Below are 14,805 nucleotides of genomic sequence, written 5' to 3' on the forward strand. Positions count from 1 at the left end.
TCCCCTGGATCCCCCTTGTCCACATGCTTGTTGACCCCCCTCAAAGAATTCTAGTTGATTGGTGAGACATGATTTCCCTTTACAAAAAACATATTGACTATTCCCCAACAAATTACGTTCATCCATGTGTCTGACAATTTTGTTCTTTACTATAGTTTCAACCAGTTTGCCTGGTACTGAAGTCAGGCTTACAGGCCTGTAATTGCCGGGGTCTCCTCCTTTTAAAAAATTGATGTCACATTAGCTATCCTCCAATCATTTGGTACAGGAGCTGATTTAAATGACAGGTTACAGTTGACAGTTAGTAGTCCTGCAATATCACATTTGAGTTCCTTCAGAACTCTTGGGTGAATACCCTCTGGTCCTGGTGACTTATTACTGTTTAGTTTATCTATTTGTTCCAAAACCTCCTTTAATGACACTTCAATCTGCGACAGTTCCTCAGATTTGTCACCTAAAAAGAATGGCTCAGGTTTGGGAATCTCCCTCACATCCTCAACCGTGAAGACTGATGCAAAGAATTCATTTAGTTTCTCCGCAATGGCCTTATTGTCCTTGAGTGCTCCTTTAGCATCTCGATTGTCCAGTGGCTAACCAGGTTGTTTAGCACGCTTCCTGCTTCTGATGTATTTTCTTTGCTATTACTTTTGGAGTCTTTGGCTAGCTGTTCTTCAAATTCTTTTTTGGCCTTCCTAATTATATTTTTACACTTCATTTGCCAGAGTTTATGCTCCTTTCTATTTTCCTCATTAGGATTTAATTTCCACTTTTTAAAGGATGCCTTTTTGCCTCTCACTGCTTCTTTAACTTTGTTGTTTAGCCACGGTGGCTCTTTTTTGGTTCTTTTACTAGTTTTTTTAATGTGGGGATACATTTCAGTTGAGCCTCTATTCTGGTGTCTTTAAAAAGTTTCCATGCAGGTTTTGGTGCTGAATCTTTTAACTTCTTTTTAACTAACCTCATTTTTGTGTCGTTCCCATTTCTGAAATTAAACGCTGCAGTGTTGGGCTGCTGTGGTGTTTTCCCCGCCACAGGGATGTTAAATTTAATTATATTATGGTCACTATTACCAAGAGGTCCAGCTATAGTCACCTCTTGGACCTGATCCTGTGCTCCACTTAGGACTAAATCAAGAATTGCCTCTCCTCTTGTGGGTTCCAAGAAGCAGTAATTTAAGGTGTCAAGAAACTTTGTCTCTGCATCCCTTCTTGAGGTGACATGTACCCAGTCAATATGGGGATAGTTGAAATCCCCCATTATTACTGAGTTTTTTATTTTAATAGCTTCTCTAATCTCCCTGAAAAAAGCAACAGAGGGTCCTGTGGCACCTTTAAGACTAACAGAAGTATTGGAGCATAAGCTTTTGTGGGTGAATGCCCACTTTATCAGACGCAAGTACTAATACAATACTAATCTCCCTGAGTATTTCACAGTCACTATCACCATCCTGGTCAGGTGGCCTGTTATATATCCCTACTGCTATATTCTTATCATTCAAGCATGGAATTACTATCCATAGAGATTCTATGGTACAGCTTGATTCATTTAAGATTTTTACTTCATTTGATTCTATGCTTTATTTCACATATAGTGCCACTCCCCCACCAGCATGATCAGTTCTGTCCTTCCGATATATTTTGCCCCCTGGTATTACTGTGGCCCATTGATTATCCTCATTCCACCAAGTTTCTGGGATGTCTATTATATCAATATCCTCATTTAATATGAGGCGCTCTAGTTCACCCATCTTATTATTTAGACTTCTAGCATTGGTATATAAGCACTTTAAAAACTTGTCACTTTTTAGCTGTCTGCCATTACATGATGTAATTGAATGAGGCTTTTTTTTTTACTTTCTCATCAGATCCTACAACATAACGATGCAAACGGACTCTATGCTCCAATCAGAATACAGGGGAGCAGGCCTCAAATTCAGTGTGCCTACAGTAAAACCAGTAGTGTGACATCAGTTTTCTGGACGTTGCTGGAAACTTCATCTGTCAGACACAATATCTTGCTTCCTTGGAAAATGCTTTTCTGACCTTTAGGGGAGGGATATTATCACTTTATTATCACTTAGTAATGAATATTATTATTAGCCAAAGGGAATTATATTATTACTTAATTAAGCATGTATTATTATAGCAGTAATAGCAAGGCCCCTCTGCTTTCTTCTGCAATAATCTGAGTAGTTCCATCAGAGGCTAATCCTGGACAGGAATATCACTACTTAATTACTCTATCGAACATTTACATTCTCTTTCCAAGGTCAATTACAGTATTTTTAAATTTACAGTAGAAACTGATTACATGGAAACCACATTGCGCTAAAATTGTATATACAGCAGATCTGTATTCAAAAGGACTGTACTATTTTATGGAACACCTTGTGTACCTTTGTGTACACCCACCCAACTCCCATGTTAGCACTTATGCTATAAATGATGGGAGAATTTGTCTTTTATTTATTACTCATTATAGTATATACAAAGAAAAAGCCCTGAAAAACCTTGATTTTTTGACTTCTACATGAAACTTAAACATTGCTAAAAATAAATCCTGAAAAAAAATGAAATTAATAAACCCTGACCAATAGAAGCTTTATGTAGAATTAAGTCAAACCGAAAGCTGTAAAAGATTTGAGCTGTGGCTTAGGAATTTAAAATTGTACTCAGTTTGATAATTTGTATGTCAAGATGCAAATGAAAATGGTCACATGAACCTTCGATGCCTGTATTGCATATTTTAAGGAAACCCATGAAGAGTTGTAAAGGAGGACCGTACATGGAAGCAGATTTCGGTGGAACTCTGGAGAATGACACACAGACAGAATCTATACCTCATTCATTTCAACTAACTGTCTCCAGTTGAGATTGTTTTGCTTGTTTGACGGGTTATGGCTCCCAGATGCCTCAGCAATAGCCACTACACAAAATGCACAAATAAATAACTGAACAACAGCTAAGGTCCGTCGGAAAAAAGCTCTATGTTGTATTTCTCCAGATGCTTCCCCAACTGCTTACTCTCCTATCTGGAAAGAGTAATAGGTAATTCAGCCCCCATGCAGACTTAGGGTACGTCTATACTTACCTCCGGGTTCGGCGGTAAGCAATCGATCTTCTGGGATCGATTTATTGAGTCTTGTCTAGACGCGATAAATTTATCCCGGAAGTGCTCGCCGTCGACACCGGTACTCCTGCTCCGCGAGAGGAGTATGCGGAGTTGAGGGGGGAGCCTGCCTGCCGCGTGTGGACCCGCGGTAAGTACCTTGTAGTTCGAACTAAGATACTTCGACTTCAGCTACACTATTCACGTAGCTGAAGTTGCGTATCTTAGTTCGAACTGGGGGGTTAGTGTGGACCAGCCCTGAGTGTTAGGTCTTGAGGGTGATGCATGGTAGTGATAATGTTATGAACAATACTTTCTCCTTGGAAATGAAGTAAGAAAGTTAAATAACTTTAAATAGTACCTCAAATTACCACAGTACTGAATTTAATTACATTAACCATTTTTAGGGTTATGTTACCAACCATAATATTCCATTGTAAGTATGCACGCCTTACCTTTCAAATTTACCAACAAGTTGTTTCAGGTTTTATTGTTTAGCATTTGACCCTTTCCCAGACTGTGGGATGAATGTCTGCCGCAGTTACGAAGACAAAACCACACAGGACAAAGATGTTTCAGTTTTGTTTACTTTCTCTGAATCTCTCCACTGACTCCTTTTTTCCATCATACCAAATTTATGCTTCATTTCCATTCATTAGTCTGAATCTGTAAAAAGCAACAGAGGGTCCTGTGGCACCTTTAAGACTAACAGAAGTTAGTCTTAAAGGTGCCACAGGACCCTCTGTTGCTTTTTACGATGATATTAGCTTATTTCTTCTTCCACTTGGTGCCCACTTCCATACCGTCATCACTTCACGGAGAACTCTCCCTGAACTGATCCATAAGTCCAATCAATACCTTCTTTGTATCCTTTTGTTACACCAACAAGAAATTGGAAACAGCACTGCGGAAGGGGAAGTATTGTTGATATAAATTTAATAAACAAAAAAATCCAAAGGTTTATAATGTATATAAAAAGGTACACATTTTTGTTACGTTCCTCTTCCCCATCTTTCACATGCTGTTGGTCATAGAATCATAGAAATGTAGGACTGGAAGGGATCTCAAGAGGTCAAATAGTCTAATCCTCTGCATTGAAGGCAGGATGACATAACCACTAGACCATTCCTGACACGTCTGTCTAACCTGTTCTTTAAAATCGCCAACGACAGAGATTCCACAATCTCCCTAGGCAATTTATTCCAGTGCTTAACCATTCTGACACTGACAAAGTTTTTCCTAATGTCCAAACTAAACCTCTCTTGCTGCAATTTAAGCCCATTGCTTCTTGTCCTATCCTCAGAGATTAATAAGAACAATTTTTCACCCTCCTTCTTGTAACAACCTTTTATGTACTTGAAAGCTATCAGGTCCACTCTCACTCTTCTCCAGACTAAAGAAACCCAATTTTTTCAATCTTTCCTCATAGATCATCATGTTTTCTAGACCTTGAATAATTTTTGTTGCTCTTCTCTGGATTTTCTCCAATTTGTCCACATCTTTCTAGAAACGTGGCACCCAGAACTGGACATAATACTCCAGTTGAGGCCTAATCAATGCGGAGTAGAGCAGAATTACTTCTCATGTCTTGCTTACAACACCCCTGCTAATACATCCCAGAATGATGTTTGCCTTTTTTGCATCAGTGTTACACTGTTGACTGATATTTAACTTGTGGTCAACTATAACCCTCAGATCCCTTTCCGCAGTACTCTTTCCTAGGCAGTCATTTCCCATTGTATGTGCGCGCAACTGATTGTTCTTTCTAAGTGGAGTACTGTGCATTGATTCTTACTGAATTTCATCCGATTTATTTCAGACCATTTCTCCAGTTTGTCCAGATCATTTTGAATTTTAATCTTAACCTCCAAAGCGATGCAACTCCTCCCACCTTGCTATCATCCACAAACTTTATAAGTGTACTCTCTAATGCCATTATCTACATAATTTATGAAGATATTGAACAGAACTGGGAAGGCGCAGACTCCATGGCAGCCCTGGAGCACCCCTGGAGAAAAATTAGTGGGTGCTTAGCAACCACCGGCAGTGAAGCTCCCCTCTCTCCCCCCCACTCACGCTTGCCAGTGGCCCCCACAGATAAACTCCTCCCCCTCCCTCTCAGTGCCTTCTGCACACTGCAGAACAGCTGTTCCGCGGCGTGCAGGAGGCGCTGGGAGGGAGGGGGAGGAGTGGGGATGGGGTGTGCTCGGGGGACGGGGAAGGAAGAGGTGGGGTGGGGGTAGAGTAGGATGGGAAGAAGCAGAGTGGTGTCTGGGTGTAGGGGTGGAGTGGGGGTGGGGCTTGGGCTGAGCAGGGGTTGAGCACCCCCAGGGAAAACTAGAAGCCAGCACCTGTGCTGGGGACCCCACTCACTATGCCCTTCCAGCTTGACTGTGAACCACTGATAACTATTCACTGGGAATAGTTTTCCAACCAGTTATGCACCCACCTTATAGTAGCTCCATCTAAGTTGTATTTCCCTAGTTTGTTTATGAGACAATATCAAAAGCCTTACTAAAGTCAAGATATACCACATCTACTGCTTCGCCCCATCCACAAGACTTGTTACCCTGCCAAAGAAAGCTCTTAGGTTGGCTTGCCATGACTCATTCTTGACAAATCCATGCTGACTGTTGCTTATCACCTTATCTTCAAGGTGTTTGCAAATTAATTGCTGATTATTTGCTCCATTATCTTTCCAGGTACTGAAGTTAACTGACTGGTCTGTTATTCACTGGGATGTACTTATTCCCTTTTTTATAGATTGGCACTATATCTGCCCTCTTCCAGTCCTCTGGAATCTCTCCCATCTTCCATTAGTTTTTGAAGATAATTGCTAATAGCACTGATATCTCCTCAATCAGCTTGAGTACTCTAGGATGTATTTCATCAGACTCTGGCAACTTGAAGACATCTAACTTGTTTATGTAATTTTCAACTTGTTTTTTCTCTGTTTGAGCCTCAGATCCTACCTCATTTTCACTGGCGTTCACTATGTTACACATCCAATCACTACTAAACTTTTTGGTGAAAACCAAAACAAAAACATCAGCACATCTTCCATTTCTACATTTTCTGTTATTATCTTTCCCCGCTCACTGAGTAACGGGCCCACCCTGTCCTTGGTCTTCCTCTTGCTTCTAATGTATTTGTAGAATGTTTTCTTATTACCCTTTACGTCTCTATCTAGTTTAATCTCATTTTGTGCCTTGGACTTTCTAATTTTGTCCCGACATACTTATGTTATTTGTTTATATTCATCATTTGTAACTTGACCTAGTTTCCAATTTTTGTAGGACCCTTTTTTGAGTTTCAGATCATTGAAGATCTCCTGGTTACGCCAAGGTGGTCTCTTGCCTAACTTCCTATCTTTCCTACGCAGATAGTTTGCTCTTGTGCCCTAATAGTAATTTCTCTGAAAAACTGCCAACTCTGTTTTTCCCCTTAGACTTACTTCCCATGGGATCTTACTTATCACCTCCCTGAGTCTGCTAAAGTCTGCCCCTGCGGCTGCAGCCGGGCTCAGTGCGCCTGGGCTTGAGGCTTCTTCCCCCACAGCTCCTGCTGGGACTCAGGGTGACTGGATAGGGGCTACTTCCCCTGGGGCTTCTTCTGGGGATGGGGCAACCATTTTTCTTGGGGGCCCACAAATTGGCCGGGGGCCCCTGCTTTAATTTGCAACTGGCCTGGACTAAGAACCCCTGGTACCTACCCACCTTCATCTCTGGGAACCTCCTCTAGCCTAGCCCTGAGGTCAGCACAGAAGTGAGGATGGCAATCTTGGGATTCCCTCTCTAAAACAGCTTTGCAAACCCCCTCCCCCCAATCCCATTTTGGATCTGGACCCCCACGGTTAGAACATCCTGAAATTTCAGATGTAAACATCTGAAATCATGAAATTGACCAATTAAAAAACCCTCTAACTGTGAAATTGACCGGAATGGACTCTGAATTTGGTAGAGCCCTAGGCCAGTGTTTCTTAAATGTGGCCACCATGGCCGCATGCAGCCACCAGTGGCTGCAGGGGGTGGGGGGTGCTCAGGCCTCCAGACAGCTCGGAGCTCCTCCGGGTGGAGGGGGAGTGTACAGAAGGGGCAGAGCAAGGGGTTAGCCTCGCCAAAGGGGGGCTCCACCTGCCACCCATGGATGAGTAGAAGATAAACAATGATAAACAAAGACATCTTGACTCCCATCGAAAATACAATATCCAGGCACTGAATTCTAATGTAGAAGGTTCCACCATTAAAATGCATGTAGCTTACTGTTACTTGTTTGTTGATGTAAATTTGAATGCTTAGATGCCCCCTAGGAAATTTAACAGTCCAAACACAGCTAATTAAAGCAGCAACATCTGGTCATAATGAAACAACTTTCCTGCACTCGCATACTAAATCTAAAAATAAAGACTTTTTTCTGTGAAGTGATGATAAATTTACACACAATTGCTAACCCTGACACATGCCCCAAACTCTCCTGTCTGCATTACTATACACACAGCAATATGGTAGTGCTCACAGATCACATTTATAAGCCACATGAAAGCTGTGGTCTTTGGGAAAGAGATGGATGGGCAGATTTATGTCTCAACTGCATACAGAATACAGATCTTTCTACATAAGTAAATACATTTTCATTTTGAGTATGAAACTATTACATTATTGTTTTAATTTATCTCATGCATTACTTTGTTTGGAAGGGATACTAGCAGATCCTTAAAGATCTAGTCTATTTTTTATATTTATATCTGATTATTCCCCATATCCAAATGGTTATTAACTTCCAAATTCAAAACAGTTTGGATTTTAGGTTCCAGTTTTGGCCCATCTCTAATTATTATTATTAAATACAACAGGTAGCATTAATGTAATATTAAGGTTGAAATATCTGGTACTCAATCAAGAAATTCTAAAAATTAAAAATGTATTCACAACATTAACTTAGTATGTAATTTTCAAAGGAGTTAAAGGGAATTTGACACCTCATGGGAATAGACTACGCTGTAAAAGGTAAAATGTGGCCAAATTAACATTATAGGAGAAACCATAATCTTTTAAATTTCCTAACTATTGACTGTTTGACATTTAAAATAAATGCCGCATTGACACAAAGTTGTTTTTTTTATTTCATTTAAAAATATTAGGTATGATAACAATAGTAATTTATTGGTCTTCTATGGCCACAAAAATGAAAGTCATGGAAAGGAATTAGGGGACACCTTTTCCACCAAATAGCTTTCAGTGTGCTAGGCAGCTTCACTACTCAGTGTCTGAGGCTATGTCTCCACTACTGCGGTAAGTCGACCTACGTTACGCTACGCAACGCAACGCAACGCAACTCCAGCTACGTGAATAACATAGCTGGAGTCGACGTACCTTAGGTCGAGTTACCGCAGGGTCTGCACCGCGGGAGGGTCGACGAGAGAGTTTCTCCCGTCGACTTACCTTATTCTTCTCGTCAGGGGGTAGAGTACAGGGATCTATACTGGAGAGCGATCTGTTGTCGATTTGTCAGGTATTTACTAGACCCGCTAAATCGACCGCTGCTGGATTGATCTCAGAGCGTTGATCCGGGCTGTAGTGTAGACCTGCCCTCCAATGCCTAATTCTGATGGATAAGCCAGAATTGCATTAACGACATATATTGCCTTCCATTCAAGACTATCCTCTCGCTTTCCAATTGTCAGGAATGATACATAGTCAATACTGATAACCACAGGTGGTCTCTGCTGAGAATGCCTCGGTTCACACCAGAGACCAAGAAGGAGTGGGGCTCAGACCTAGTAATTATGGCTTTCAAAAAATAACATTAAGAAACAAGGAAGGAGAAATCTGATTCAAGGAGCTGACAACGGACAACCATCCACAAGCCTACAAACTATCTGCTTCTGATTTTTAGTTAATTTTTTAAATTAAAACTGTTTTTTATTTAGAGTTTTATTTTCTTAAAAGAACAGGTTGCTATTTCCCCACGCCCACATTTTGGGAAGGTTTTCTTTCCTTCCCTTTCCAGCTCTTTTACTTATCAGACCTGAATTCCAAAGTTTTGCCCCAAATCCCTCCCCAGTACCTATTAGGAAGCGTGTACCTGAGACCTCTCTATGAACCCGAGGCCTGTCAGACACGTACTAAGAGAAGAACAAATTACATGAAACTTTCCCCTGTAATTGGCTGTAGTCTCAGTGCTCCATTTAAAGTATGCAACGTTGGTAAGTACCCTGCCAGAAAGAAAATGTTTAGTGCCACAACCATTTGGACATCAGTGCTGAGGAGGATATGTTCTGTATTTCACTAGCCACCAAAGTTATATTTGTACCAAATGCTAGAATATTAATTCCACATGGTCTATAGGAAAAGGCCCCAAATATTTCATTTTATTATGCTGACTAAATTGAATCCTGCAGTGTACTCATACCATTCCTCATCACTGATTTGTCCATTCTGTTAAACTGATGCCTGGCCAATACCTATTTTAATCTACACCATCAAGCCAAGGCTCCATATCTTTAGAGAAGAAAAGAGCACTGAGATTTTGCTAACTGGGTTTTCTAAAACATTTAAAAATAATTTTCATGTGTCACCGATTAGTCACATGATACATGCCAGATACTTATTTAACCTCATCAATTCCTGATATTGTCTGATGAACATCTCGAGAGCCCATTAACATTTATTTAATAATCCTCAGCAGACAGCACTCCCCAAGCATAGCCAAGCAAGTCACAGAACTATGGGAGCTACCAAGAGTCAGACCCATAATAAAGCCCCATACAGCTGTGTCTTTATCGACGTCATAGAAGGGTAATTAACTATGGGGCCCTAATGAGTCACAGAACTATGGGAGCTACCAAGAGTCAGACCCATAATAAAGCCCCATACAGCTGTTTCTCTATCGCCGTCATAGAAGGGTAATTAACTATCGGGCCCTAATGAATTCCCAACCGTAACCTTTGCATTCTAACTTTTGCAAGAGGACAATGATCCTTCATCTTCAAAGCCTATTTAGTAACAAAGGAGAAGAATGGAGAATGAGAAAGTAGATAAAAACAAATTAGGGCGAGAGAAGAAATAGAGAGCAGGTAAACAGTATCACAGCCCTTACATTTTACAGACTAATTCACTGGAGGACAGATGATTGGAAAGGGCTCAGAAGGAGAGGGACAAAAATGTGACTAATTAGCAGGCCAGAGTGTGTGCGCACAAACTGAAGGATCCTGGTTACTTGCTTGGCTTTAGTATTTGTTACAACCACAAAATAAATTAACAACTTGCCTTTTTATATCTGACAATTTGTCAACCCTTCACTGGGTTTTCTATTCACTTTTAATGAAGAATTTTACAGAATTGAGGCTAGAGTCCCATGCTAATATCCTGAACTTGAGATAACTTGTTGAAGTAAATTAAATCTATATTTCTTTGGAAAGAATTAGGGGGGGGGGGCAGGTAGAGAGTGTATTTTTAGTGCTAAATGAGAGACTGATAACACATAAGCTTTGCAAACCTCTCCAGTAGAGACCTAAAAACACATTTCAATCCTGATTTGAAACACACCTGCTATTCCAGTCCTGGGTCCCTCCATAGCAGAAAATGCCAATCATACCAAAGTAAGGCTGATTGAATAATATGAACAAATGCACAAAATCCGCACAGCTGAGATCCAATAATTTATTTCACTTCTGATCCTAACCTTCAGATTTAAACACAGGCCTTCAGGAGACACGCTTCTGTACCATCTAGATCACTCTCCCCTATACAAACTGAATTCTTAGTTGTAATTTGATTTTGTTGAAGTGCCTGTTAGAAAATTATTTGGCTTGCAGACGCCTTTCTCTTCCAAGAGACTAAGAACTCCTTCTGAGCTATGCTGGCAGTAAGCATCCACAGTTCATTATTAGCATTAAGCTGTGTGGTGTACTTGCCAGTTTCCATTTTAGGACCAGCAGCTGGAACACACAGATATCTTGCTGTCCAATACAAAGCCCATACAGTACTAAGCCACATACTAAGAGTATTGCAAATATCTAGAGAGCAACGCCTGGACACGAGTGACTTTATACTTATTAGAATTGAAATGTAGATCTGAGGAACACGGTATTGTCAACTGTCATCTCCTTCTATCCTATGTTAAACAGCAGCATGCAAACATTGGTATATTAAATGCTTGAGAATCTTGATCCTATCTTCCTTTTATTCCACTTAGACTGCAAGCTCTTCAGAGAATACTATTTTTCTGTAAAGAACCTTGCATACATTTAGCAGTATATAAATATCTATTTTTTATTGAGCACCTCCTTGGAGATGGCTGAACTATTTTTATCAAGTTTTCATAAAAATCAATGAAGCATGGAAAACTTCAGCCCAAAAGGCTAAAGTGTATAACAGTTACAAGCAAGTGAAAACAGGGGATTATAATGGAAAGTGTTAGGCGATTTTATAGATTATAATGGAAAGTGTTAGGCACTACAGCACTGCCTATATTAATAATAGTAGCAGTACTTTAGTACTCTAATGCAAGAGTTGTAGCACTCAGGAATTCTCCATCCAATCATCTGTCCCCAAAATATTTCCTATAAAGGACAAGAAGAATGTTTTACATAGTAAATTACCATTGATTTTCCCTTATCTGGGATGGGAACATGATGACAACACTGGCGAATGTTTTAATACCCAGTACTTAGTTCTACAATACACTTCTACTTCAGGGTACCTTGCAACTATTATCTTGCAGGTTAAGCTATATTAACCTAAACTAACCTTAAATTCCTCTGGCTCATGACAGTAAAATGAAAAGTGCACTCAGTATTCGGTTTGTAACCTGCCACTTGCACAAAATATTTTTCCTGCTCTGAGCCTTTAGTATTAAGCTGGGGAAGGAATGCAATTCCCCTTTTCAAACAGGTTGATTTAACAGACAAAATGGACCGAAGGGAAGAGTCACTTGTTCAATGTCTACCCATTGAACCTCTCCATGAAAAATTAAAATTTGGGCACGAGGGGGATTGGTGAGTTAAACAATAGTCATAATCTTTGGCTCTCAGATCGGAAGCCACTACTTGCTCCACTAAAGACTGAGAACCATCTCTGCAAATCCCCAAGACATGACATACTAAGACTGAGCCCAAGTTTAGGATTTCCAATTGGCACAACAGCTCGAAGACCTGGTCACTAGAACAGGCCAGTTCTACACAGTTTCAAGGAAACATTTGGAACGTTTTAACACTCAGAAAAAATCACATATCCCGTGAAAAGAAGAGACTTCCAAATAGTGGTATTATCTATAGTGCTTTCCCTCCCTCCCCTTTGTTAAGATAGCGTGTCACTACAACAAAAACCAGAAACAGACATAAAATATGGAACACTGCTCGCTATTCACATGCAGGCTTAACCGAAAAAGAAAAGAAAAGATGTGGTGCTGCATGTTTTTTTTAAAAGTGTGTCTGGAAAACAATTTGATTCTGTTCCTACAATAAAGTTTAATGTTTTGGATGCAATCACTGCAAATTATGAAGGCTTGGCAAGCTGCTCAGTTAGAACATATGGGAATTCTGTCTGTCCAAGTTTGCTTTCTTCGCTTACTGCCTGCCAGTACATTTTTATAACTGTATCACCAGCCAATATGATTTCATTACAAACCGTGATCCAAGACGACACAAAATCACTTTTCTCTTTCAGTCAAGGGTTGTGTATTTTGTACAAATCCCCATCAGACTTAAAACCGGCCAACCCTGCAGTGCCATTGGATTGCTACATTAGAAACCAGTCTAGCGTGGACTGATGGGCACATTCCAAACTGCCTTACTTGAGACAGTAGGTCAGCTCCTCAAGGTAAAAATAAACACAGCACCCAGAGGAGAAGAGGAGAGCTTTATGGACTCTTAACAAGCACGGCATGACTTGCAGACACGCAAACATAGGATGGCCCTGTGGCAAACCAACAGCAGGAACTGTCCCACACAGCTGAAACACAACTCAAGACTCAAGCATCTTTTCAGTGTATGCTCATTCAGATACTGTAGTTACAGTATATCTGAGGGCACCAAAAATCAAAAACAAAAAACCCCTCCAAACCCAAACCTTTAACCATGATGCATCTTTTGCAAGCAGTAACTGCTGAAATGCAAACAAACCAAAGTCCAATAAAAGGAAAAAATAGGGTGCAACAGGCTGCAATGTTGACAAGTATGTATAACCTGCCAGCACACAATTCTGTATATAGCAACCTAAATAGACATCAGAGTTTGACGCATTTGCTTTCTAAGCAAATATCACAGCAAGAGCAATCCAGAAAGGGTACTTTAACAACACTCCATGTAGCTCCCTTTGCACTGTTCCTCACAGAAACATGGCCCAGCCACTGGCAAACTACTATCATCTAAAGAGATCAGTACTTGAATCTATTGCTACACCTTCTCTCAAGTTTTCTTTCCCTTCTTATTTGACAATACTAGGAAGAAACACACTGCAAGACAAGAGGCCACCTCATCTCTCAGTAGTGAGGCAGCACTTCAGGTATATAAAGTATACACTCGATCATAAGCTGGTTCATTTATAAGCCGACCCCCCAATATGGATAAGTAAAAATGGCAAATTTTTATGACCCATTCATAAGCCGACCCTATAATTCAGGGATCAGCAAACTTTGGCTCCCAGCCCATTGGGATAAGCTGCTGGCAGGCCGAAACGGTTTGTTTACCTCGAGCATCCACAAGCACGGAGGTAAATCTAAGTAAACAAAATGTCCCTACCTGCCAGCAGCTTACCCTGACTGGCCAGGGCAGCAACTGGTGGGGAAATTTTTTTTTGGGGGGGGGAGAAGCTGGGGGGTCAAGGGAGTAACCCCTGTGACCACCCCACACATGACCCCACCCCTCCCCGTGTAACCCCTCCCCGTGTAACCCCTCCCAGCCCCTAGCCCGGGACCCCCACAGTCTCCCCATCCCATCCCTTCCCACCTTACCTGGGGAGGGCCAGGGGAGGATGTCTCTGGCCTGGCTACAGCCTGTACCGGCGGGCCGGGCGGCACAGCCGCAGCCTGCCAGCCCCGGAGCTGCAGCTGCTTCGGAGGCTGGGGGGAGAGCAGCGTGGCCAGAAGAGGAGAGAGACTGGCCCCGCCTCTTCCCTTCTGGCTCTGCTGGCTGCGCTGCCTCTCCTTGCCTCCTCTGTTAGGGGAGGGGCCGGGTCCCGCCTTCCCCCTCTCTATACCCGTTCATAAGCCGACCCCCCTCTCTGATGCTTCCCTTTTTTACTAAAAAAATTCAGCTTATGAACGAGTATATACGGTAATATGGGAAACTTTACATAAATCAGACGTTTCCACCAAAATAACAGACAACTGCAGGAAGCACCATATAAAGTCAGATCCTTGTGGCTACTACCTATGGCATGTGGCCGCACAAAAGTCTTCAGCTGGTCCTTACCTCTTAGGTCTTGTTGTATGCGGGCACCTGCCATGCTCTGCCGAGGCATTCGGAGGGACGTACGTAGGGGAGTATGTCTCTGCTCATCCAGGTAAGCTAGATCCTCTAAGTGGGCTGAGCTGGTGGCTGCCAAAGGAAAGCAAACAACTATGAGACCTGGCTCCAAGTCCTGGTATTTTTATTCATCTAGTATTTTTTTTCACACTAAATACTCAGACATTTATAACTATATTAAATCAGCAACACTGAGATGAAGTAAGCCTGCATGTGATATTATAGATTAC

General features: G+C 41.4%; 1 protein-coding gene across 1 annotated transcript in view; it reads right to left on the reverse strand.

The window, feature by feature from the left end:
* Positions 1-14,805, reverse strand: part of TANC2 (tetratricopeptide repeat, ankyrin repeat and coiled-coil containing 2) — a 508,124-nt gene that overhangs the window by 107,659 nt on the left and 385,660 nt on the right. The window contains 1 exon segment of the mRNA XM_065577500.1: positions 14,522-14,647. Coding sequence (XP_065433572.1) covers positions 14,522-14,647 — 126 coding nt within the window.

Source organism: Chrysemys picta, chromosome 24 (genome assembly GCF_011386835.1).
Source record: "Chrysemys picta bellii isolate R12L10 chromosome 24, ASM1138683v2, whole genome shotgun sequence".
Taxonomy (NCBI): domain Eukaryota; kingdom Metazoa; phylum Chordata; order Testudines; family Emydidae; genus Chrysemys; species Chrysemys picta.